The following is a 27426-nucleotide window of genomic DNA, read 5'->3' on the forward strand; positions in this document are numbered from 1 at the left end:
CTCTCGAGGTCCACCTTGAAGGCCATATCCCCTACTTCCTTTTCTTTTCTTTATTTTTTATTTTTTATTTTCTGTTAAAGTTTGAGAACAATAATGAGCAATCACATTATTATCCTTCATTGATCTACCAGGTGCAAGTGCACCTTGGTTTGGAGAAATACAAAGATTCAGAATAAGCTTTAATCTCTTAATAATGACTTTAGTAATTATTTTATAACTCACATTACAAAGACTTACCAACAGTTTTTGGATTTTCCCCTTTGGGAATGAGTGCTATATTTGTATGATTTGTCAGTCGGAGACTCGCATTATTTTTGAAGAAATCTTTCACCATACTGAAAAAACAGAGTTCTTAACTGTATCCCAGCAACTTTGGTAAAAACTAGTATACAACTGATCAAGGCCTGGGGCTTTTAGTGCCCCAATACTATTTACAGCGTCCCAAACTTCATCTACAGTAATTGGGGAGAGTAAAAAAATTATTTTGCTCCTCATTTATGCAAGGCTTGATAATACTCGCAACTGTAGACGTCTCATTAGTGCTAGGAGGGGAAGAACAAGAAAAACGCAGTTTAAAATCCTACACAAAAACCTGTTCATGCCCCTCCCCACGACACCACCATAATCCATTCCCATCTCTTATCTTATTGTTTTCGTTTCTTTTACTTCTAAATGTAGAACTAAGATGGGAAAGCTTTTTTGAGCCCACATTACTTCTTCCTCTCTTAAAACTTGGGACAATTCATCAATGATCTGAGCTTCAGTTTGTAATTCATCGTTACTGTTTATGTTATTGTTACCAATGGTATTAGTATTCATAACTCTCTTTTGAACCTTGTTAAGCTCGTTAGACAACTTATTTACAAACTAATTAAATTCAGGATGCATTAACCGCATTGCTTCAAACTTGGGAGCTCACACTACCATTGACATACAAGCTGAATCAACTGCACACGCCGGTTGATCCTTGAAGTGAAGCTACACATGAAGCAATGCAATAAATCCATCTTCCAACCTCATTCCATTCAAAACCTCTTCTGAAGAGTCAAGGTTCTAAGCAGGCATGTCTTCAAGAATATCTACTTGACTGTGCTGCTTCTGACCCTCTAGAAGATGAGTTGCCATATGATCTCGGAACCTCTCCCCATTGTTGCCTACTGCTACTTCTTTTGAACATCTGCTGGCATTCTAGATGTGCTGCTTCCACTGCGTTTCTTTTGTGCATTCCTCATCTCCTCCTCGGTGCCATACCTTGCACGCTGCAACATGAGTAAAATAAACACCACAATTTCTTAGAAAGCTGGGATTTTATCAATTTTGTGAAACAGAATACCCAAACAATAATCACTAGATTATCATTGACCAGAATATGAAACATCTCACTGGTCTCTACCGATAAAAGTTTAAAACCCATAGCATATCACTATCTAAGAGGAAAAGATCTCTGATAACTCAAATAAGGATGATGGCAGTAAGAACAAAAAAGTACAAACTTTTTTCAACAAAAACGTGCTGCACAAAGACTTGTTTATTTGAAACATAACCGGAAAAAAAAAAGAAAAAAAAAAGAAAGCATTATTGCGAAGAGTTTTGAGACCTTGGTTGGGTCTGAAAGTACTGCATATGCCTCCCCAATCATTTTAAAAAGCCTGTCAGCATCCTTGTGCACGTCTTCTGCTATCTCCTTCCAACACCCATTATCGCTCCTTGAAAAGAATTGACCAGCCTATAAAAGAACATGTTAGACGGTGAATAGCAGTAAGCAAGCTACAAATCATAAAATATTACATACCTTGTCAGGATGATGTCGAAGTATAGCTTTCCGATACGCCTTCTTGATTTCTGATGCCGAAACAGATGGTTCAACTCCCCTACCATTATAGCCGAATTAACTTAATGATAGTTTCAATCAATTATACTCGGAATTAAACTACCTTGAAAAGCTACACCTTTTCTAGGAGAACCATAAACGGCATGTGTAAGTATTTCTTAGATTCCATGGACTATTCTTATCTGCCTACAATCCAGAGCATGGAGCATTACCAAAGAGCTTGTTGTAAATAATTAATTATATTATACCAAGGAATTATCAGCAAGCAGCTTCGGTCTAAATTTTCATGATAGTCACAAATTTGAGATCAAGTCTCTGACAGTGTTCTCCCTGCTTCAAGCATAGGCTCTCCTATACACTTCACTGTAAAGCCAGCATTTATTGTTCGTTTTTTCAATTGCTTAAATTACCATCTGGAGAAGTTTTTTATGCTTGGCAATTAAACCAACAGAAGGATACTTTACCTATTGTGAACAAGATGGAAGTCAATGAACCACCCATAATTTAAAAAATTGGTTTCCTCAGCCTCAGCCTCAACAGTTATAGTTAATTACTCAGTACACCCACTCGAATGTATAACAACTTAGCCTCAACAATTATTTAACTGGATAGTCTAGCAGCATTCGTGTAAACGTCCTAAATAGGGGCCAGTTTGCAACCATACGCCACAAACAAATATAGGTGCAGATAAACTTACAGAATAAGGTACATATCCAAGGGCACCTTTCTGTCTTTTTCTTCTATTTTAGAAAGATGAAGACGAGCTTGTCTCAAGACATTTCTGTCTTTCGATCTGTCAGATGCTCCACACAGATTAGTTTTTTCCTCTTCCTGCTTAGTGAGAATAGATACCAGTCTCCGAAGATCTTTAGCGGCTTCTCCATAATCTCTGATCATTTTGTATAATGTGGCTCGTCCAGAAATAGCCTGCCAAAAGTTTAAAAGAAAACAGGAACTGACATAACATACAGGAGGACCCAATCAAAGAAAATTATTGTTCTGAAATGCAATATGCCACAGGAAAGGCAACTTTGAAAGGATTGTTAAAGCGGTAAAGCACCACCTACTAGAGGAATGACAACTTCATTGTGTTAGTGTAGTCTTCTTCCATCCCCAACATAATCGACCCATAGACTTCAAATTTTAAACGTTCGTAGACAAGCAACCACTTATAACTCAAGAGGCTTAAATACAAAAGGTTCACAAGGACCAATAAGTTCAAACCATACAGTATTTGACAACTCTGCCAACATCTTGTACAACATTCTGAAAGTTCAGGTCACTCTTTTCCAGTCTAGCCAGTTGGCATCACAAATGTGGGAGGCAAACAATTCTAATCCATATGTCTATGTCAATGTTTCCTGATTACTTTATCCCACGCAAACAGTTCATAACAATTCCATATCCTTACGAAACATTAATCACCAAGGAGCATTTCGGTGGTCACATCCATTCTAAATGTGTATTATATTGCCTGTGAAGCACGTGTAAGGGTATGTTCTACACATCTATCCGTTGTTCATTGGAGATTGGAAAATGATATTCACGCTACAGTATAACATAACGCAATACATGAGGAAACTTGAGCAAAGCACACCAGATTTTTAAAGTCTATAAATGAAATCTAACCCTGGAGAAGCTGCACTTTGAGGTTGATATAAACCACAAACCAAAAGATATGGGAGAAATTATTAGTTAGAAATTAAAAATTATAATGGATGTCGAAAATGGTGTCAAAACTGAATTGACTGAAAATTCCTTCATTTTAATCTTTTATCTTGGGAAGACCTTCTAAGTAGAGCGAAATACTCGTATCTAATATATCTTAAATTTTCAAGGGTGAACCCAAAGGTAAAATTCTTGAATATCTTAATCAAAATTTGACCACAAATTTGAGAAGTTCAGGAGACTGCAATCTGAAATTAAAACGTGACGTTCTTGGAAACTTAGATGTTTGTGCCTTGCAATTGAAATAGAAAGTTCTTCTTCTTCTTCTTCTTCAAAAAAAAAAAAAAAAAAAAAGAAGAAATAGAAATGAATTAAATGCTTTAAGATTTCCTTGAAAATTAATGTGTTAGACAAGATCCATTTATTGCATTTCCACAGGAAGAAACCGCATAAACACACAAGACAAATTGCAAGGATTGGCTTGGTTGGTTCTATTTAGGCCCCACATTTTAAATAGCCTAAAATAAGCCCACATAGAGAAGTCAAAATCCAGTCCTAGTCCGGTCAATCAAACGACCCCTTAATGACCTAACAAGACTACTAGTTTGTATGTCTCTGATTTCAATCAAACAGATATATAAAACCAGCCCGTCCTTTTACCAAAGAAAAAAAAGTAATGAATAAGTAAAATCATGAGCAATGCCATATCAAAGAATCATTAAGAAAACTTCAGCTTTGAACAAACCTTTAGATAATTTCCATCAAGAGCTATAGCTAGACTGCAATCAGCAATAGCATCAGTAATCCGACCCAATGCCTTGTATGCAACGGCACGATTGCAAAAACAAACAGCTGTAAATGGACGTGATTCAACATTGCAGGACAAAGCAGTAGTATAATGCTCAACAGCTTCAGTATGTCTTCCAGCTTGAAATGCTTCATTCCCCGCAACCTACGATGTACAGTAACAAAGAAGAAAGTCACTACATAAGCAACATGTATATGCAGTAGAGCACTTCGTATTTTTCAATTAAACAGTTAATGATGAATAAATTAAGGGAGCTGCTATTGATACTCCAAATAAGTCAAAAGTACAATTTTTCCCTTTTTATAAGGGAGGAGTAAGGGATGACCTTTGTGGAGTACCAATAACACTTCCCCAAAATTAAACGCATCAAATATTGGAAAAACAAACTAGTAGACACTGAAGAATGCCAAGCATAAACTAAAGTACAACCTTCTTTTACCCTGACACCACTTGAAAAAGGAAATATTGTGCGAGAAAGAGATTGGTTTGTAAATATATCTGCAATCGAATGACTAGAAACTACTATATATCTCAAAAACAAAAAATTAAAAAACCCGTAGGCAGACATCATAGCAAGTGCTAACATATGAGAAAGTTCCACCAGGATAACCAATGAGGAGAATGACACGGTTAAGAAGGTCCTATCTAGTTTTGAAAATGCTTCTTGTCTTTATTTGTAATTACATGTCGGCAAGACAGCTGAAGAGGATCCTGCCCAACTTTCTTTAATATGGGATGAGGTATGAGTTCAAATATTTCTACTCAGTTGTGATATGACATATGCACCTAGAGAGGATTGTACAAGTCAAGAAACACGGCACAGACTGAGCATACCTTATGAGACAGAAGTTCACGTACAACGAGAACAGGGGGCTCTGATGATTGCAGAGTTTTTCTCCAATTCCTGGACATTCGCATAGTGTTAGCAACTTCAAGCAACAAAAGCAAACCTTTAACAAAATTTAACATCTAAAATCGTGTCTGAAAGTTACCTATATGAGGTAGACATCTTTTCCTCATAGTTATCTAGTGCAGCAAGACCCTCCTCGAGTTTTCCAAGATAAAAATAGGATTTAAAAATCATGCGGCACCGCCAGAGTCTGAAGTAAAAGTACTTTGATAGTTCGGAACTATCTGAAGTAAAATTGGTATCTGCTGGAAGGTTGTTCTTTTCCGCAGAACTAAGGGTCTGCTCACACAGCTCAATCACCTCTTCATACCTCCGCACCTGCTAGGGAATACAGAATTCAGCCCACAACTGACTGAAAATCATAGTAGCAAAAACCAATAAAAGAAAAAACATAATTAAATAAATCACTAACCGCAAAAAGAGCCTCCGCTTTCATTTCAAGTAATTTTTCTGAGCTGGAACTTATTACCAAAGCTTCATCAATAAGTTGTAAAGCACGCTCGGCATTAGTAGATGTTTTCCATAGCAAAAGTTCAGCAGAAAGATTCAGGCATTCAGACACTTTCTGCCAGCAATTAAAACCCCAAATCAGTTTGTATACAAACACTTCTCCGTAAAAATCCAATGGTTAAAGCAATGGCTTAAGATTTGATTGATGTTTTGCAGGGATGATCCAATTGAGACATAATATAGATATTTCAGATCATTAAATACAATGCAGATAGGGATCCACAAGCGATCCCCATTACATGCAAAACTTGGCACGTGTGTACATGTATGCAATATAAAACTGTTATTGGCCAAAAAATAATAGAAGAAAAATGTATATCTTAACCTGAAGTATAAAAAACGACCTCTCAAAAAGAGCTAAGTTATAATGTTACATAAACCAAGACTTAAAATATAAATTCATTTTCACTGCTGCTAACACATCATAATCCCTACACATTTGAAACTAATGTCCAAAGAGCTGCCCATTATCTAACTTGGTCCCACATTTCATCTACACCCGTTCCCACAGTAACATGGGATAGGATACACTTTTGCAGAACCAGACCTCTCAAATTAAGATACAAAAACCTGAAGACTTGAAACCTAAATTCATTTCACAGCGGCAAATGCATCCATCCTTATTCGAAACTGATTTGCAAATAGCGGAGCTGCCCAGTATCTAACTACGTCATAATTCATCTAGTCCCACACCCTTGTATTCTTTAAAATTCTTCTATTACGCTCCACCCAAATATTCCAAAAACTGCCAGCACAAAATCAACCCCATAAAAATTTAGCTTTCCTCCCCCATCCTGAAGCCTCAAACTTGGTACTTAGAAGCTCAAAACAACAATTTGGAATAACCCAACTAGCCCTAACTCCCTTACACAATTTCCATCACAACTGTGCAGAACAAGAGCAATGGAGAAAAGATGATCCACAATCTCCTCCTCAGATATACACAAAATGCACCAAGTGAGGAGATATACAAATAAAAGACCTTTGCTTTTGAATTTGAGATTTAGGAGAGTACATGGAATACTATAGTTCAACCTTCAAGCTCACACTGCTTTGATCCTATATCTCTCAAACTAATTACAGATATATGCTCTATAAAAAAAAATTTACTGGCCTGGAGGATGCAGAATGGTTATTTAAAATTCCCAAAATTTCATTATAATATCTTGTTTATAACACACTTAAATCCACTAAAATACTCATCTTTGCCTTCTTGTCACTGTTCAAAACAGCAAAACAGCCCCACAATAACTCATTCTAATCCAAAAGAAACTCAGACCAAATTTAAATTCACTGTCTACCAACAATACGAGGTCCTTACTCAACAATAGCCTTTGCAAATACATTTGTCAGACCTCCATGGCCATCCTCAATTGATACCAACTTGAAAGTATAGTTCCTCTAACCTGTTCCACAGGGTTTTACTTGTACAACCAAGTTATAAGAATTCCTGACTACAATTTCACAACCTCCCATATAATCAAGTATCAAACATGAGCAACAATAATTATGAGCAGATTTGAAATCTGCAACGCCTTCAGACGAAATAATATATTCAAGATGAAAAGAAGGAAATTAAATATAAGTTAAAACCCTAAACAGATCAACACTCCAACTTTGATCCCTTTTTCCCATGTCTTTTCTCTTTACAAGCCAAAATAGGGGTTTTACAATCAGAAAATTCCTTATTTCTTCTTGGCTCAATCACCCTACAAACTATGTGGTGTGCAACTTAAACTGTTTTTAAGAAAACGAGAAAAAGTTTCAGCATTATCAGGGTTCAGATGAGTACTGTATTAACCAATTTCATGTACACAACATAAGACTTAGAATTTATAATGTACACAACGTACGACTTGGAATTTATAAGTGATGTTAAATGTAGACTATGGTGAATCCCATGGAAAGCAGTAAGATCGGGTTTTTAATTAATTACACTACCTGTGCTTTTCGTAAGCCATCAGAAGCTTCTACTGCAATCTTTCGGTCCACAAAGACATCATTTGCCAATTGCAGGCACCTCCTAAAATTGTGTGAAGCATCTTCAACTTCCCCAAGAGCAAGATAACAGCTTTAAGAATTTTAAAACGAAATACAATTAGGGAAGGTTATGTTGTGTGAAAAGAAAAGCAATTATGAATTTGTGACTGAAAAATTCTATGCCGGAACTCAAAAATCAAAGCGACAAAGCACATTCAATAGGAAATGCCTAATCAAAGACCAGCAGAACAACATATGAAAATTATGAGAAGCAGAAATTTGAGTGCCAGTAAAATATCTTACTTAAAACCAGACGATCCAAGAACAACAGCACAATATTGTACAAGTAATGGTAAGTAGTAGACACGGCATTCGTGTCGTGTTTCTCATGTTCGTGTCGTTTTCGTGTCATACCCGATAGCTTAACAGGTCATGTCATTTAATACTTGTTAAAGTAAACAGTAATATGACCTGATCCGAAATCAACCCGTTAATATTATCAGGTAATATGACCCGACCCGTTACCCGTTAAGAAAAATATATTTTAAATCAATAAAAATGAAAAACATAATTTGACCCAAAAAAATGTACAACATAATACTAAATTAGTATATACATACTAAATTTTGGAGTTGACCCCTTCATGAAAGTTGTAAAGCTTTTCATTACGAGTGATTACATTTTTCACACTTCTACAATAATTATTATTAATTTTATTAATTTTGCACTCAAATAAAAAAAAAAAAAAAAAATTGTTCATGAGATTTGGAGGGTTTTAAAAATCTAAATGACCATGTAACCATCGTCTAAGCATTGAGAATGCAATTATGAATGTTTATTATGCTTTCACATCTTTCAGACTAATACATTAATGATTATGAATTTTGTTTATTTTGAACTCCCTTAAAAATACTATTCATGAGAGCTTGTATGGTTTTAAAAATTCAAACGATCATATACCCATCCTCAAAGCATAGAAGATGTGACTACGAGCGTTTACATATTTTTCGCACATGTAAATTAATTATTCTATTTTTTTTAATGTGTTTGGTATTTTTAAATTACTTGATATTTTTATTTTTAATGTGTTTTATGAATTTTAATCTCAATCTTTGCCTATAATATCCTATAAAAATAAATAAATAAATAAAACTTAAATTTTAAAATTTAAAATTTATATAGAATAATAATTAATAAACAATATATACATATTCATTATATCTATTGTATTTTATAGTAAGCTTTTTTTAGTAGTTTAAAAAATTAAAATCATCAAAATAATTTTTTTCTTATCGTGTCGAAACAGGTTACCCTCGTGCCAGTCTCGTGTAAATCTGTTAAGAATCCCTTATTAATGGGTTATTATCATGTGACCCGATAATGACCCGATTAGTTATCGTGTTGACCCGAAACCTGTTATTTTTGTGTCGTGTTAACGGATTGTGTAAGAAATTGTTAGGACTAGTAAGTAGCAAAAGTCTAACAATCAATTGTATTAAAATTGAACAAGAATTATAGCAAAATTTTAAAATTTTAAAGTCCATTTGCTTTTGTTATAAATATATATCCCACTATATATAAATTTCAAGTGGTTGGGTTGTAAATTCCAAAACTTCATGGTCTAAAGTAAAAACGCACTAGATATCATCAAATGTCTGCGTAACTCATCCTAGTTTATGTCGGAAAGTGAGATCAACAAAAAAAGAAGCTGCGTTAGCGCAGAGGTTCATACTGGAAAGTCAAAAGAAAATATCAAATAGTAAAGAGAAAATACTTACTTGGAAGCTCTAACCTGCACTTTCAGGAAGTTGGGATCAATTGCAGCAGCCATCATACAGTCCCCAAGTGCATCTCTTATTCTTCCAACAGTCAGACGTGTTGCTGCACGGTTGCTATAGCACAGCATCAATGCCCTAAGACAGCTTCTAGATGTCTCATTTCTAGAAACGCAATTCACTCCTTGTGTGTAGCAGTCCTCAGCTTTAGACAGATCCCCATTAGAGTATGCTTCGTTTCCCCTGGAGGTGTATCAAATTCACCAAAAAGAAGCTCATCTTTAGTACAGGGCTATATTACTCCACTCAGAGGTCCAAATATAACTAAAAGGGACATCAAACAATGAGTTTTAAGAATAGACAAAGATGACCTTCCTCGCCACTTTTCACATGCCTCCTGAGCCGCGGCTGCTTCTGTAGACAAAGAAATAGATTCTTGCTTTACCGGAATTTTCTTTTTCTGGAGGCGTTCTGATGCAGATGCTTGACTTTGAGCAGCGGAAGAGGCAGCCAAGGTGAAGTTAGACCCAGTTCTATTTTCTGAACTTCCACCACCAAGCACGGCGGGGGCAGGAGACGGAACAGACGGCGGGTTTAGAGGACCGTCGACGCTTCCAGAAAATTCCGAAGGGAAAGCAGCAGAGTCCAAGTTCCGAATCACATCGAGGAAGGCAGGGTCGCGATTCCTAATACTATTGAGCTCGGCGGGGCTGAGTTTCCGAATCCAATCAAGGATTTCAGGATCGACGCCTTCAGGATGTTCCGATATCCGTCTGGATCTGAAGCACTCATAAATTATGGCCAGCACTGACAATGACAGCGGTAGGACGATACGCGCCGCTGAAAACTTAGTTTTTGTGCGGCGGCGGATGCGGCGGCGACGGTAGCTGAAACTGGGTTGCTAGTTTTTGCTATGAACTTGCAACTAGCAACTACATTATGGATGAAACAAACTCTGTCATAGGATCAAAGTATTAAATCAAAGTCTGCTTTGTCTAGACGCATGTTTGGATTGCTTTTCAATTCCAAAGCTACTTTAGGAAAAGTGGAGAATCTCATAGTCAGATAAATGACTTGCAGGATAAGTCTTCGTAAGGATTAAAATTTCAACCGTTAAATTCGATAACTATAGATAACCGTCCGAATGAATTGAATTTGAGTTTGAAAATTCGGGTATATTTTGGTATGGGGAAAAACTGTAAATATTATTCGGTTATGATTTTGGATATGGTTATAAGATCCCCAATCCATATCCGTACCCGTACCCGAATCAAATAATATATAATATAATATTAAAATATTATATAATATGTGTGTGTGTGTGTATTTATTATTGACCGAATCTTACTTTGAGAATACAAAAATTGCATTGTGTGAATTGCATTTTGTGGCAAAGTTCAAAAGTTTTGATATGAATCAAAATCTATGAGAATTCAATACCTATGAGAGATATCAAAGATCAACCAACATTATTAAAGTTTAGCTTTAATTTTTATGCTCCAAAAGATCCATTAATTAAATCATTTTATACATCAAATATTTAATGACGAAATTAATATTTATTAAATTATCATGCGTCAATTAGGCGAATATATTTTTTGTATTGACAAAGATGGATATAACTGTTAACCGATGGGGAATCCGTTATCCAGTGGGTATGGTTATGGATAATACCCGATGATTAATTTGCGATTATGGATATGATTAATTTTCGTGGTTATGGGGATGGATATAGCATTTCCGTCCCCAAACCGATTCATTGCCATCCCTACGTGACAGTATGTTGGAATTTGATTCCTTCTCATTCTAACTCCTGATTAGTCTAAACGGTCATTCCAATTCCAAATTAGTAAACATATCATAAATGTGTTTTTAACTCTCAAACGGAATTTCCAACTTATTTCTAGTCGAGTCAACTCTCTTTACCCTCCAATTCCGAAGTATGAGAGCAACTGGCCAAAAGCAAAATGATCACAATTGGAAACATGTTCAGTCCAGTCATAATGGTGGAAAGAACCAGTGACTTTTGATTTTTTTTTTTCTTCAGAAAATGATCCCTTAGATATAGTTGAACTTTAACACAAGGAGTTCTACACTTATAAGGGATGAGGAAAAGGTGCGAGTCATTTGTTAAATGAAAAACGCATTTTCCTTTTAAACTACCTTAGCAATGTATTTGCTAATGTGAGGTATCAAATACTTGTGTTATGTGATAGTAATGGGATCTTATCCCTGTACTTGTGTCCCCACGTGGGTAGGTTGATTAGGGGACTTTGTAGTAGCTTTTATTCTATTAGTAAAGAACATTTTGGTTCAAATTCTCTCACATCACAATTATCTTACTATGGCTTCGTCATAATTATCATACTCTGGCTTAGCTATTAAGTTGGCTTGTGATGTCATCTCTCAATGGGGTCATGTGGTCAATTTAGTGACAACCAGAACATCACAGCCTCGTAAATTGTGTTATTTGGGGTCAGTGTGTGTCAATGTTAACGAGCTACAGTTGTGTCAATGAAAAGTGACAAATCATTCAACAAAAATATTCTAGCTTTGGTTATTCAGACTACCCAAAAAAAAAAAAAATTGCTAGCAAAATGAACACAATTTTACGAAGTGTAGTATGTGCATAAAAACTTATATAAAATATTCAACATGCGTCGATCAAGTATCTTTCATAGAAATAACTAGAAGTGTGTTATACTTCTAGTTGCTCAGATGTTATGTGATAGTAATGGGATCTTATCCCTGTACTTGTGTCCCCAAGTGGGTAGGTTGATTAGGAGACTTTGTAGTAGCTTTTATTCTATTAGTAAAGAACATTTTGGTTCAAATTCTCCCACATCATAATTATCTTACTATGGCTTCGCTATTAAGTTGGCTCATGATGTCGTCTCTCGATGGGGTCATGTGGTCAATTTAGTGATAGCCAGCACATCACAGCCCCATAAATTTTGTTATTTGGGGTCGAGGTGTGTCAACGTTAACGAGCGACAGTTGTGTCAATGGGTGACAAATCATTCCACAAAAATATTCTAGTTTTGGTTATTCAAACTACAGAAAAAAAAAAAAAATTGCTAAGGTGTGCAAAATGAACACACTTGTACGAAGTGTAGTATGGGCATAACAACTTGAATAAAAAATTCAACAGGAGTCGATCAAGTATCTTTCATAGAAATAACAACGTATATTGCCATTAATGATAATTGAGAAGGAGGTAAAGGTTTATATAATCACATTCACCCGTCTCACCCTAAAACCAAGCTTAAAAAGGACATACCTGATAAAATCTCAGTTAAGGATATCATAGGCTCTCTCTAGGTCCACCTTGAAGGCCATATACCCATCCTTCCTCTTTTTTTTTTTTTTTTTTTTTTTTTTTTTTTCTGTTAAAGTTTGAGAACAATTCATGAGCAATCACAATATTATCCTTTATTGATCTACCAGGTGCAAATGCACCTTGGTTTGTCAGTCAGAGACTCCCATTATTTTTAAAGAAATCCTTCAACATACTGAAAAAACAAAGTTCTTAACTGTATCCCAGCAACCTTGGTGAAAACTAGTATGAAACCGATCAAGGCCTGGGGCTTTTAGTGCCTCAATACTATTTACAGCGTCCCAAACTTCACCTACAGTAATTGGGGACAGTAAAAAATTATTTTGCTCCTCATTTATGCAAGGCTTGATAATATTCGCAATTGTAGACATCTCATTAGTGCTAGGAGGGGAAGAACAAGAAAAACCTAGTTTAAAATCCTACACAAAAACCTGTTCAAGCCCCTCCCCACGACACCACCATAATCCATTCCCATCTCTTATCTTATTGTTTTCGTTTCTTTTTCTTCTAAATGTAGAACTAAGATGGGAAAGCTTTTTTGAGCCCACATTACTTCCTCCTCTCTTAAAACTTGGGACAATTCATCAATGATCTGAGCTTCAGTTTGTAATTCGTCGTTGCTGTTTATGTTATTGTTACCAACGGTATTAGTATTCATAACTCTCTTTTGAACCTTATTAAGCTCGTTACACAACTTATTTACAAACTATTTAAATTCAGGATGCATTAACCACATTGCTTTGAACTTAACCATCAGTAGCTAACAGCAGGCGACTATGACATTCTGGTTTAGCACAAAATCATTCTCCAACAATTTCTATCAATACCAAGATACTTACAGTTTTCACTCAACATGCTGATCATGCTCCACCATCTTCCCAGACCTCCCCAGTTCTGGACAAGGTTAGCTCTAGCCACCCATTTGTGTTTAGGGCTGCTAACCACGTCCCTCAGCCTATCATCCCTCAAACTTTCCCCACCCTGCACTTCTCAGCTTTTCTCTTCTACTTAGGTATCACAGTAGTCCAGCCCTCCTCATCAGGACCTTCCTCCTTTATTCTCTGTCCCGCCTTATCATTCTCAGTATACTCTTCATCCACATTTGCAGCGCTAGAAAAACACAACATCACATCCTTGTGCAGGTTGGCCTTCATATCTTCATCCACTAACTGTACCTTCAGGAAAACTGAGGGCTCATCCTCAAATACTCTGTCTATCATAAAACAGCCATCATCAGCCTCCACCTCAAGGCAATCATGTCCCTCAATTCTTCTCGTACCACAGTAGAAGCAAACTTCGAACAACTTTTCGTAGCCCACTAGGGTAGGGTTATCCTCGTCATGGTTCACTATCAAAACTCTCTTTAAACCGAACCTAAGGTCCACTTCCAAGCCCCAGAGTAACCTCATCAACCCTAATCACATAACCAATTGGTTGCCTGATATCCTTAATGATATTATCCTCCTTGTATTGAATCGGCACTCTAGGAACTCTAGCCCACAACCAATTTTGGTTATCACATTGGTGTCCTTAAAGTTAGTGATCCACCAATCTAGATGGAAAATTTGCCCGCAAACATACCGTGGCCTATTTTTCATGACATACATAAGGTCATCCTCATCAGTATGTTTTTCTTTTGCAACTTGAAAAATAAAATAAAATAAAGGTAAAATGAAAGTTTAAGTGAAAATAATAAAAAATGTGGGGTGTCTTCGTAAGATTGCATGGTGTTAATAGAACTATCCTATATGAATTAAAGTTTTTGTTAAAAAATAAATATACATGCAATAATTAAATTGTAAATTCTAATACATATTGTGTTTACTATTTGTGAGAATAGGAATTTGATTCTTTTTTTCTATGAGGTATAGAATGTACAACAATTAGTTTAGAATAAGAAATTTTAACATAACATTGATTCTCACTCTGATTCAGATGAATTGATAAATAACTTATATGTAATTTGTATTCCTACACTTCAATGTACAAAATTTTGATAAACAACCTCCCATTCCAATTCCTCAATGCACATCAATTCAATTCCTCCTATTTTAATTACGGATTATCAAACGAGTCATAAAAGAAAAATTCCGCAAAGGGCGGCCGGCTAGCAAAAGGAAAACGGCAGTGCACAGGATCTGGGCTCAGTAATGTAAATGTATTGAATTTGAAAAAAAAAAATATATATATAAAATCATTTCAACTTCCTCACCCAGAAATAGTGACTGTACACAAAAATAAAGAACCCCTCACCCGGTGTGTGTATCTGTGGCGTGTCGACAATATATTTTGTGGTAATAGTTTTCTCAGGCTCAATTATTCTTCAAACAATCTCTGAAGCAAAAGCATCAAACACACAAAAATTCCAGCACTTCAAAAAATCTCTGGCGTGTCGATACAATGACTAGCAAACTGGAACGAGCACTTTCTGGTTTGCGTCTTCACATACCGTCAGCTGTACGCATTCTCGGTCCTCTTTTTCTACACACAAACACACACTGATGCAGGAGGCATCGCCTCGTTTGATATTTCAGACTACAGTATCTCCACCAAAGCTTATGTAAGTCTGCAAACTTTCCAAGGAAACTAGAGCTTTTTCCCCCCTACTGCCAGTAAACAATCACAATCCATTCAAGCTGTTGACAGTCGGGAGTTCACTACCATTGAGATGCAAGCTGAATCAACTGCACATGTCGGTTGATCCTTGAATTGAAGCTACACATGTAGCAACGCAATAAATCCATCTTCTAACCTCATTCCATTCAAAACCTCTTCTGAAGAATCAAGGTTCTAATCAGGCATGTCTTCAAGAATATCTACTTGACCATGTTGCTTCTGACCCTCTAGAAGATGAGTTACCATATGATCTCGGAACCTCCCTCCATTGTCGCCTACTGCTACTTCTTTCAAATGGGTAATTTTGAACATCTGCTGGCATTCTAGATGTGCTGCTTCCACTGCGTTTCTTTTGTGCATTCCTCATCTCCTCTTCGGTGTCATACCTTGCACGCTGCAACATGAGTAAAATAAACACCACAATATCTTAGAAAGTTGGGATTTTAACATCATCTTCATCGATTTTGTGAAACACAATACCCAAACAATAATCATTAGATTATCATTGACCAGAATATGAAACATCTCACTGGTCTCTACCGATAAAAGTTTAAAACCCATAGCATATCAATGTCTAAGAGGAAAAGATCTCTGATAACCCAAATAAGGATGATGGCAGTAAGAACAAAAAGTACAAACTTTTTTCAACAAAAAGGTGCTGCACAAAGGCTTGTTTATTTGAAACATAACCGGCAAAAAAAATAAAATAAAGCATTATTGCGAAGTGTTTTGAGACCTTGGTTGGGTCTGAAAGTACTGCATATGCCTCCCCAATCATTTTAAAAAGCCTGTCAGCATCCTTGTGCACTTCTGCTGCTATCTCCTTCCAACGCCCATCGTCACCATTATCACTCCTTGAAAAGAATTGACCAACCTATAAAAGAACATGTTAGACGGTGAATAGCAGTAGGCAAGCTACAAATCATAAAATATAACATACCTTGTCAGGATGATGTCGAAGTGCAGCTTTCCGATAGGCCTTCTTGATTTCTGATGCCGAAACAGATGGTTCAACTCCCCTACCATTATAACCGAATTAACTTAATGATAGTTTCAATCAACTATACTCGGAATTAAACTGTCTTAAAAAGCTACAACTTTTCTAGGAGAATCATAAACGGCATGTGTAAGTATTTCTTAGGTTCCTTGGATTATTCTTATCTGCCTACAATCCAGAGCATGGAGCATTACCAAAGAGCTTGTTGTAAATAATGAATTACTTATATTATACCAAGGAATTATCAGCAAGCAGCTTCAGTGTTAAGTTGACGATCTCGGTCTAAATTTTCTTGATAGTTTCAAATTCGAGATCCAAGTCTCTGATAGTGTTCTCCCTGCTTCTAGCATAGGCTTTCCCATACACTTCACTGTAAAGCCAGCTTTTATTGTTCGTTTTTTCAATTGCTTAAATTACCATCTAGAGAAGTTTTTTATGCTTGGCAATTAAACCAACAGAAGGATACTTTAACTATTGTGAACAAGATGGAAGTCAATGAACCACCCCATAATTTAAAAAACTGGTTTCCTCAGCCTCAGCCTCAACAGCTACAGTTAATTACTCAGTACACCCACATGAATGTATAACAACTCAGCCTCAACAATTATTTAACCGTACAGTCTAGCAGCATTCATGTAAACGTCCTAAAGAGGGGCCAGTTTGCAACCATATGCCAGAAATAAATATAGGTGCAGACAAACTTACAGAATAAGGTACATATCCAAGGGGATGTCTTTTCTGTCTTCTTCTTCTATTTCAGAGAGACGAAGACGAGCTTGTCTCAAGTCATTTGTGCTGCTAAAGGATCTGTCAGATGTTCCACACAGATTAGTTTTTTCCTCGACCTGCTTAGTGAGAATAGATACCAGTCTCTGAAGATCTTTAGCAGCTTCTCCATAATCTCTGATCATCTCGTATAATGTGGCTCGTCTAGAAATAGCCTGCAAAGGTATAAAAGAAAACAGGAACTGACATAACATACAGGAGAAAATAATTGTTCTGAAATGCAATATGTCACAGGAAATGCAACTTTGTAAGGATTGTGAAAGTGGCAAAGCGCCACCTACTAGAGGAATGACAACTTAATTGTATTAGTGTAGTCTTCTTCCATCCCCAACATAATTGACACATAGACTTCAAATTTTAAACGTTCATAGACAAGCAACCACTTATAAATCAAGAGGCTTAAATACAAAGGTTCACACGGACCAATAAAACAAACCATACAGTATTTGACAACTCTGCCAACATCTTGTACAACATTCTGAAAGCTCAGGTCACTCTTTTCCAGTCTAGCCCGTTCACATCCCAAATGTGGGAGCCAAACAATTCTAATCCATATGCCTATGTCAATGTTTCCTGATTACTTTATCCCATGCAAACAGTTCATAACAATTCCATATCCTTATGAAAAATTAATCACCAAGGAGCATTTCCGTGGTCACATCCATTCTAAATGTGATAAATATATTGCCTGTGAAGCACAAGTAAGGTTATGTTTTACACATCTATCCGTTGTTCATTGGAGAATGGAAACTGATATTCACGCTACAGTATAACATAACACAATACATGAGGAAACCTGAGCAAAGCACACCAGATTTTTAAAGTCTATAAATAAAATCTAACCCTGGAGAAGCTGCACTTTGAGATTGATATAAACCAGAAACCAAAGGATATGGGAGAAATTATTAGTTAGAAATTAAAAATTATATGGATATCAAAAATGGTGTCAAAACTGAACTGACTGAAAATTCCTTCATTTTAATCTTTTATCCAGGGAAGACCTTCTAAGTGGAGCCAAATACTCATATCTAATATGTCTTAAATTCTCAAGGGTTAACCCTAGGGATGGGCAAACGGGTATAGGAACTGCGGGTCAGGGCGGGTAATCAAGGTTCGGGGTGGGTACGGGCCGGTTCCTAATTTAAAAAAAAAGACAAACGGGCGGGGCGGGGCGGGGCTTTGAGATTTTAGGTTCGGGCTGGTTCCAAAAGTATAGAAAAACAAGTACCTGGACTGGCCCGTTTGCAAAAATACCCCCGTGTTGGGTACTGTCTCCCAGGCTCACTTCCTTTTGTTCCCCATGACAGTTCTGACAGAGTCTCACTCTCGAACACTCCACACACACGGACACCCCACTTCCCCGTGTTTCTCCCCTCCCCCAATCTCTCGAACCTTCTCCTTCATTCCTCTTCCTTGTTTCTTCTCCCCCCATCTCTGCAACTCTCCTTCCCGGAGCACAAACACACCACACCCACACCCCACCGAGAAATGATATGTTGTCGCCGCCCTCCTCCCCCACCAACTCCTCCGTCTCCTCCTCCGATCTCGACACCGAGGTGACTTATTTCCCTCATTTCTTCCAATTTCGTCAATTTCTTAATTTTGATTTACAAAATTTGTGAAAAGTTGTGACATTTTCAATCGCAGGTCTGGCTTCTAGCACTCCTTGTCCGGGATGAAGATGGTCTTGGACCGGATCTCACCGTTTGAGTCGTCCTGCTGACCCTAAAAATGTGGCTTCTATATATTTGGGTGGAGGTGCCGGAACTCGCCTCTGTAATTATTGTTGGAAAAGGAGCAATTGACGGGGACGATGACCGGAGTGCCGGTGGGGATGGGGTCGACATCGGACACATTGTTGGCGGAGGTGATCTGGGTGGGGAGGGAGTTGAGGAGGTAGGCGATGAAGGAGGGAGAGTTGTAGAAAGGAGGGAGGGACCGGAAGGTGAGGACCCGTAGGAACCGGCCCGTTTCAAAAGGGCCGGGTTAGGTCCGGATCTTATTTTGAAAAATCCAAAACCCGCCCAACCCAGCCTTGCCCCATGTTATTTACAAACGGGTTGGTCCGGTTCCTTCAATTTTGGGACCGGCCCGGCCTGTGCCCACCCCTAGTTAACCCAAAAGTAAAATTCTTGGATATCTTAAACAAAATTTGACCACAATTTTGAGAAGTTCAGTAGACTGCAATCTGAAATTAAAACGTGATATTCTTGGAAACTTTGATGTTTGTGCATTGCAATTGAAATAGAAATGTTTTAAGATTTCCTTGAAAATTAATGTGTTAGCCATAAGATCCATTTATTGCATTTCCACAGGAAGAAACCGCACAAACACACAAATAAGTATCACAACACACATTCCCAATGCTCCCCAAAAACAGGTGCTGTGTCACTAAGATACAAATTGATTAGAGGTACTAATACACTTAGGGCACATTTCATGGCTTGTCCTAGATTAATTGCAGGGATTGGCTTGGGTTGGTTCTATTTAGACCCCACATTTTAAATAGCCTAAAATAAGCCCACATAGAGAAGTCATGATCCAGTCCTAGTCCGGTCAATCAAACGCCCCCTTATTGACCTAACAAGACTACTAGTTTGTATATCTCTGATATCAATCAAACAGAGATATAAAACCAGCCCCTCCTTTTACCAAAGAAAAAAAGTAATGAATAAGTAAAATCATGAGCAATGCCATATCAAAGAATCATTAAGAAAACTTCAGCTCTGAACAAACCTTTAGATAATTTCCATCAAGAGCTATAGCTAGACTGCAATCAGCAATAGCATCAGTAATCTGGCCCAATGCTTTGTATGCAGCAGCACGATTGCAAAAACAAACAGCTGTAAATGGACGTGATTCAACATTGCAGGACAAAGCAGTAGTATAATGCTCAACAGCTTCAGTATGTCTTCCAGCCTGAAATGCTTCATTCCCTGCAACCTACGATGTACAATAACAAAGAAGAAAGTCACTACATAAGCAGCATGTATATGCAGTAGAGCATTTCATATTTTTCAATTAAACAGTTAATGATGAATAAATTAAGGGAGCTGTTATTGACACTCCAAATAAGTCAAAAGTACAATTTTTCCCTTTTTATAAGGGAAGAGTAAAGGATGACCTTTGTGGAGTGCCAATAACATTTCCCCAAATTAAACGCATCAAATATTGGAAAAACAAACTAGTAGACACTGAAGAATGCCAAGCATAAACTAAAGTACAACCTTCTTTTACCCTGACACCACTTGAAAAAGGAAATATTGTTCGAGAAAGTGATTGGTTTGTAAATATATCTGCAATCAAATGACTAGAAACTACTATATATCTCAAAAACAAAAAATTAAAAAAGCTGTAGGCAGACATCATAGCAAGTGCTAACATATAGAAAGTTCCACCAGGATAACCAATGAGGTTTGATAATAGGCCGTTTAAGTAACAAATACACTCTTTGTCTATAGGAGGAAAATGACACGGTTAAGAAAGTCCTATCTAGTTTTGAAAATACTTCATGTCTTTATTTGTAATTACATGTCGGCAAGACAGCTGAAGAGGATCCTGCCCAACTTTCTTTAATATGGGATGAGGTATGAGTTCAAATATTTCTACTCAATTGTGACATTACATGTGCACCTAGAGAGGATTGTACAAGTCAAGAAACACGGCAGAGACTGAGCATACCTTATGAGACAGAAGTTCACGTACAACGAGAACAAGGGGTTCTGATGATTGCAGAGTTTTGCTCCAATTCCTGGACATTCGCATACTGTTAGGAACTTCAAGCAACAAAAGCAAACCTTTAACACAATTTAACATCTAAAATCGTGTCTAAAAGTTACCTATATGAGGTAGACATCTTTTCCTCATATTTATCTAGTGTAGCAAGACCCTCCTCGAGTTTTCCAAGATAAAAATAGGATTTAAAAATCATACGGCACCGCCAGAGTCTGAAGTAAAAGTACTTTGAGAGTTCGGAACTATCTGCAGAAACGACCTGGTCATTGGTATCTGCTGGAAGGTTGTTCTTTTCCGCAGAACTAAGGGTCTGCTCACACAGCTCAATCACCTCTTCATACCTCCGCACCTGCTAGGGAATACAGAATTAAACCCACAACTGACTGAAAATCATAGTAGCAAAAACCAATAAAGGAAAAAACATGATTAAATAAATCACTAACCGCAAAAAGAGCCTCTGCTTTCATTTCAAGTAATTTTTCTGAGCTAGGACTTATTACCAAACCTTCATCAATAAGTTGTAAAGCATGCTCGGCATTAGTAGATGTTTTCCATAGCAAAAGTCCAGCAGAAAGATTCAGGCATTCAGACACTTTCTGCCAGCAATTGAAACCCTAAATCAGTTTGTATACAAACACTCCTCCGTAAAAATCCAAGAGTTAAAACAAGGGCTTAAGATTTGATTGATGTTTTGCAGGGATGATCCAATTGAGACATAATATATATATTTCAGATCATTAAATACAATGCAGATAGGGATCCACAAGCGATCCCCATTACATGCAAAAACTTGGTACGTGTGTACATGTATGCAATATAAAACTGTTATTGGCCAAAAAATAATAAAAGAGAAATGTATATCTTAACCTGAAGTATAAAAAACGACCTCTCAAAAAGAGCTAAGTTATAATGTTACATAAACCAAGACTTAAAAATATAAATTCATTTTCATTGCTGCTAACACATCCATTATTATAGAAGAGTGAAAATAATCCCTACACATTTGAAACTAATATCCAAAGAGCTGCCCATTATCTAACTTGGTCCCACATTTCATCTACACATGTTCCCACAGTAACATGGGATAGGGTACACTCTTGCTAGAATGTGAAATAATCTTTAAAATCGAACTTCGAAATATAAAATGATATGTGAGCAAAAAGTTAAAGGTTGAAATTATTATACATCTGATTTTACATGGTGGTACTCGATTGCTATTCTTCTTTTCTTTTTTTTTTTTCTTTTGAGGAAGACTAAGTTTGAATAAAAACAAAAACAGTTCCAAAAATTAGATAAGCTACCCATAATCCAAAATCAAACTTATAGTACAGAACCAGACCTCTCAAATTAAGATACAAAAACCTGAAGACTTGAAACCTAAATTCATTTCACAGCAGCAAATGCATCCATCCTTATTCGAAACTGATGTGCAAATAGCGGAGCTGCCCAGTATCTAACTACATCATAATTCGTTTAGTCCCACACCCTTGTATTCTTTAAAATTCTTCTATTACGCTCCACCCAAATATTCCAAAAAACTGCCAGCACAAAAGCAACCCCACAAAAATTTAGCTTTCCTCCACCTTCCTAAAGCCTCAAACTTGGTACTTAGAAGCTCAAAACAACAATTTGGAATAACCCAACTAGCTCTAACTCCCTTACACAATTTCCATCACAACTGTGCAGAACAAGAGCAATGGAGAAAACATGATTCACAATCTCCTCCTCAGATATACACAAAATGCACCAAGTGAGAAGATATACAAATAAAAGACCATTGCTTTTCAATTTGAGGTTTAGGAGAGTACACGGTAATACTATACTTCAACCTTCATGCTCACACTGCTATTGATCCTATATCTCTCAAACTAATTATAGATATATGCTATATAAAAAAAAAAATTCGCTGGCCTGGAGGATGCAGAATGGTTATTTAAAATTCCCAAAATTTCATTACAATATCTTGTTTATAACACGCTTAAATCCACTAAAACACTCACTTTCGCTTTATCATCACTGTTCACAACAGCAAAACAGCCCCACAATAACTCATTCTAATCCAAAAGAAACTCAAACCAAATTTTTAATTCACTGTCGACCAACAATACCAAGTCCTTACTCAACAATAGCCTTTGCAAATACATTTGTTAGACCTCCCTGGCCATCCTCAATTGATACCAACTTGAAAGTATAGTTCCTCTGACCTATCCCACAGGGTTTTACTTCTACAACCAAGTTATAAGCATTCCTGACTACAATTTCACAACCTCCCATATAATCAAGTATCAAACATGAGCAACAATAATTATGAGCACATTTGAAATCTGCAATGCCTTCGGACGAAATAATATATTGAAGATGAAAAGAAAGAAATTAAATATAAGTTAAAACCCCAAACAGATCAACACTCCAACTTTGATCCCCTTTTTTCTCCTGTCTTTTCCCTTTACAAGCCAAGATAGGGGCTTTACAATCAGAAAATTCCTTATTTCTTCTTGGCTCAATCACCCTACAAACTATGTGGTGTGCAACTTAAACTGTTTTTGAGAGAAAAAGTTTCAGCATTATCAGGGTTCAGATGAGTACTGTATTAACCAATTTCATGTACACAACATACGACTTAGAATTTATAATGTACACAACGTAATTTGTAAGTGATGTTAAATGTAGACAATGGTGAATCGCATGGAAAGCAGTAAGATCAGGTTTTTAATTAATTACACTACCTGTGCTTTGTGTAAGCCATCAGAAGCTTCTACTGCAATCTTTCGGTCCACACAGACATCATTTGCTAATTGCAGGCACCTCCTAAAATGTTGTGAAGCATCTTCAACTTCCCCAAGAGCAAGATAACAGCTTTAAGAATTTTAAAAAGAAATACAATTAGGGAAGGTTATGTTATGTGAAAAGAAAAGCACTTATGAATTTATGACTGAAAAATTCTATGCCTGAACTCAAAAATCAAAGTGACAAAGCACATTCAATAGGAAATGCCTAATCAAAGACCAGCAGAACAACAATGAAAATTATGAGAAGTAGAAATTTGAGTGACAGTAAAATAACTTAGAACCAGATGATCCAAGAACAACCGCACAATATTGTACAAGTAATGGTAAGCAGCAAAAGTCTAACAATCAATTGTATTAAAATTGAACAAGAATTATAGCAAAATTTTAAAATTTTAAAGTCCATCGTTTGACTTTTGTTATAAATTTATATCCAACATATAAATTTCAGGTGGTTGGGTCGTAAATTCCAAAACTTCATGGTCTAAAGTAAAAACGCACTAGATATCATGAAATGTTTGCATAACTCATCCTATTGTATGTCGGAAAGTGAGATCAACAAAAAAAGAAGCTGCATTAGCGCAGAGGTTCATACTGGAAAGTCAAAAGAAAATATCAAATAGTAAAGAGAAAATACTTACTTGGAAGCTCTAACCTGCACTTTCAGGAAGTTGGGATCAATTGCAGCAGCCATCATACAGTCCCCAAGTGCATCTCTTATTCTTCCAACAGTCATACGTGTTGCTGCACGGTTGCTATAGCACAGCATCAATGCCCTAAGACAGCTTCTAGATGTCTCATTTCTAGAAACGCAATTCACTCCTTGTGTGTAGCAGTCCTCAGCTTTAGATAGATCCCCATTAGAGTATGCTTGGTTTCCCCTGGAGATGTATCAAATTCAACAAAAAGAAGTTCATCTTTAGCACAGGGCTATATTACTCCACTCAGAGGTCCAAATATAACTAAGCATAGACAAAGATGATTAAATGATTACAAGTCCTGACCTTAGTCGCCACTTTTCACATGCTTCCTGAGCTGCAGCTGCTTCAGCAGACAAAGAAATAGATTCTTGCTTTATCTCCTGTTCCTTACGCACTCCGGTATTATCTCCATGTCTGGGTTGTGGGATAGATGACTCTATTTTCTGATAATGTCCAGGTGACATAAGTGCTGAAGCACCAGAATAGGGCAAAAACTGTGAAGAGGATGCTGCATATGGAATCTTAACATTTGGAACTATATTATTGGTATCTTGACCAGCCTTTACCAGACTTTTCTTTTTCTGGAGGCGTTTTGATGCAGATACTTGACTTTGAGCATCGGAAGAGGCAGCAAAGGTGAAGTTAGACCCACTTCTATTTTCTGAACTTGAAGGGAAGCCAAAGTGTAGCCTTCCATCATTATCATGGCTCTCCATGTTTGAGCTCGAACTGGCTTCAGTTTCTGCTGAAGTATGAGAGTTATCGCTATTAAAGTCTACCTCCTCAGCTGCAGACTTAAAGCTTTCAGTTTCAACCTCGGACATAGATCCTTCAAGAGTTCCTTCGGTACCAACACTACCATCGTGACGGTACTCATAAGTGTCCCCTTTTGCTTCTCTGGTTGTTGCATCAGCTTCATTTATATCCAAATGTTCTGTAGCCATAGCCAGATCTTCATCAATAAGAATATTTGAAACTGTAGGTACTGAACAAGGGGCTGAATTGTTGTTATGTAGATTAAATGACTCACCAGATGCAGCAGAATTCTCTTTTGAACACTGGTTATCAGCCAATGTTTCTTGATACGGAGAAACCTCCATTGGCGAATAGGATTCAGAGGCCTCAATGTTTTCTTCAGAACTGCCTTCTCTTGAAACAAAATCATGCCCAGGTCCCAGATGGGCTGAGGTAGAACGCCTTAATTTTGCAGCTGTTTTTTTCATTTTTGTTTCCTTGAATGACTGCCTCTTCGCGTTGAATTCCACTTTCTTGTTTACGCCAGTAAACACGTTTGCTTTAGGGTGTGGTGTTTTAAATTCTACAGAGTGTGTGCCTAAACCATCGTGCTTGCTTGTAAAGTAAAACTCATCCCTCTTCTCATTCATGTGAAATAACTTGTCGCTACAATTTCCAGTTTCCATAGTTTTTATAAATGTTTCATGTGAAGATCTCCCTGGATCTGGTTGCGTAGAGTCTCCAGCCCTACTGCCTATATCCAACTTCTCCATCTTTCTCAATAGAAGATTACCTTTTCTTCCATCAAAAGTATCTTTTATGTTCAGAGTCTTCATCTTATCTGGAAGTACATTTTCTGAGGCTCCGGCTGATAAATAACTATCCTTTTTACTATTTCCAAAGACAAACTTATTGACATCATCGGCATTACGCCTGTCAGTACTTTGATCCAGCTGCACGGTCTCTCGAATGTTCAATTTCTTCTTCAACTCATTTAGCAGTTCTGATTCGTCATTTTCGCCCAGAGAACCACCCACATTGTCATTAATACCCGACCCAGACTTGGTCTTATCACTTGCACTGAAATTAAACTTTTGATCGTTACGTATCTCAACAGATTCACGCTTCTCGGGACCTTCAATGTTCAACTTCCTCATATCCTCAGGAAGCTTTGACACAATGCTTTCATCAATGCTAGAATTCTTCTTATTGCCATTTCCAAAAACAAAACCACCTTTATCCAACCCCGCAGCTGAACTCGAACTTCTTGCATTAAAACTAATAGCACCCACTTTTGTATTGAAAAACTCATTGCCGCTCCCAATTTTCAAATTCCTCATATCATCAATCACAACTCTCCCCAAACCTCCACTAGAATCCCATTTCCCCGAATTCGCAGTCGGATCAATCTTATTGGCCCCAAACAACTTTTCCTCATTCCCACTCTTAGGGGTCCCAAATGCCCCAGAAACTGAAGTCCCAGCTTCTGGCCCGGATGAGACTGGATTCGAACTCTCGAAACTCGTTCGAAACGGATTAAATCCGGGATGAAACCCAGTTTCCAAGGAGGCAGCCGGCTTCAGAACCTGGGAGGCCGAGCCCCTCCTCACCTTCACAAGCCTCGGCCTGGAAAGACCCGAACCCTGCCGAGAACCTGGCGGCGTATTGAAGCTAAAATTGGAGTTTAACTCCTTCGAATTCGACGATGTATCGCCTAAATTTGATGGGTCCATCGTGTGTGACGAACTTTGATATTGCTCGGATTGGTATGGCAACGAAAACCCAGGAAAAATCAAACGACAAAGGGCGAGAAATCTGACCGTTATTGAGGTTCGCTTGTTGCTGTTGATGGGGGTGCGCCGGAGCTCTGGTCTCTAGCAACGCCGGCGACATGTCAACGCCGGAGTCATCAATCAGACGGTTGAGAATTGATTGAAGATCGTGATGCTTGATCAAACCCTGGTTTGGTCGTGATCGATATTAATGATTGAATGCAAAATATATTCATATACAAAATTACAAAAATGGAGATTTTTATGAATTTCTGTAAAGCCTTTCGGCCGTTGGGTGATGAGAAGGAAGGAAGGGTAAAGGCTTTCTCTTGTTCTTGTATTAATGATCCTCTCATGCCGTTTTCATGAAACTTTTGTTTTCATTGATCTCTTTAGTTACTTTATTTCCCTTTCATTTCTATCGTAACAAATCCTTTTTTTTTTTTTTGTTTTTTTTTTTACTACACGGATAAGTACCC

At 37.3% G+C, this 27426-nt stretch overlaps 2 protein-coding genes across 6 annotated transcripts; both read right to left on the reverse strand.

The window, feature by feature from the left end:
* Window positions 1–741: 741 nt before the first annotated feature.
* LOC137714859 (uncharacterized) lies at window positions 742–10573 on the reverse strand. Of its 2 annotated transcripts, none has more exons than XM_088691001.1 (11): window positions 9854–10573; window positions 9486–9725; window positions 7669–7798; window positions 5630–5782; window positions 5300–5535; window positions 5142–5211; window positions 4245–4451; window positions 2529–2758; window positions 1793–1871; window positions 1598–1726; window positions 742–1259 (listed from the first exon to the last, which is right to left on the reverse strand). In XM_088691001.1, the coding sequence occupies exons 2-11, from the start codon at window positions 9611–9613 to the stop codon at window positions 1161–1163; spliced, it is 1461 nt and encodes a 486-aa protein (XP_088547127.1). In that variant the 5' UTR covers window positions 9614–9725; window positions 9854–10573; the 3' UTR covers window positions 742–1160. The 2 variants fall into 2 exon arrangements, with proteins under 2 accessions (XP_088547127.1, XP_088547126.1); XM_088691000.1 differs by having other exon boundaries at window positions 5300–5538; window positions 9854–10475.
* Window positions 10574–14958: 4385 nt separating this feature from the next.
* LOC137714858 (uncharacterized) lies at window positions 14959–27326 on the reverse strand. Of its 4 annotated transcripts, none has more exons than XM_088690999.1 (12): window positions 25471–27326; window positions 24744–25374; window positions 24381–24620; window positions 23680–23809; window positions 21397–21549; window positions 21058–21302; window positions 20900–20969; window positions 19955–20161; window positions 17138–17373; window positions 16376–16454; window positions 16172–16309; window positions 14959–15829 (listed from the first exon to the last, which is right to left on the reverse strand). In XM_088690999.1, exons 1-12 carry the CDS (start codon window positions 26906–26908, stop codon window positions 15626–15628), a joined length of 3771 nt encoding a protein of 1256 aa, XP_088547125.1. In that variant the 5' UTR covers window positions 26909–27326; the 3' UTR covers window positions 14959–15625. The 4 variants fall into 4 exon arrangements, with proteins under 4 accessions (XP_088547125.1, XP_068310115.2, XP_068310114.2 ...); XM_068454014.2 differs by having other exon boundaries at window positions 21058–21305; XM_068454013.2 differs by having other exon boundaries at window positions 24744–27326.
* Window positions 27327–27426: the final 100 nt, after the last annotated feature.

Source organism: Pyrus communis, chromosome 3 (assembly GCF_041283825.1).
Source record: "Pyrus communis isolate YQ-2024b chromosome 3, ASM4128382v1, whole genome shotgun sequence".
In the NCBI taxonomy this organism is placed as follows: Eukaryota; Viridiplantae; Streptophyta; class Magnoliopsida; order Rosales; family Rosaceae; genus Pyrus; species Pyrus communis.

Bases quoted from the DNA above. Each gene is read 5' to 3' on its own strand.
- LOC137714858 (XM_068454012.2), bottom strand. From the start codon at position 26,908: ATGGACCCATCAAATTTAGGCGATACATCGTCGAATTCGAAGGAGTTA. The intron at 24,621-24,743 runs GTCAGGACTTGT...ATACATCTCCAG, and splicing joins TGTGAAAAGTGGCGACTAAG to GGGAAACCAAGCATACTCTA. The intron at 20,970-21,057 runs GTAACTTTTAGA...GCGAATGTCCAG, and splicing joins AAGATGTCTACCTCATATAG to GAATTGGAGCAAAACTCTGC.
- LOC137714859 (XM_088691000.1), bottom strand. From the start codon at position 9,613: ATGCTGTGCTATAGCAACCGTGCAGCAACACGTCTGACTGTTGGAAGA. The intron at 5,539-5,629 runs GTTAGTGATTTA...TGTATTCCCTAG, and splicing joins AAGCGGAGGCTCTTTTTGCG to CAGGTGCGGAGGTATGAAGA. The intron at 4,452-5,141 runs GTATGCTCAGTC...TGTACATCGTAG, and splicing joins GTGAACTTCTGTCTCATAAG to GTTGCGGGGAATGAAGCATT.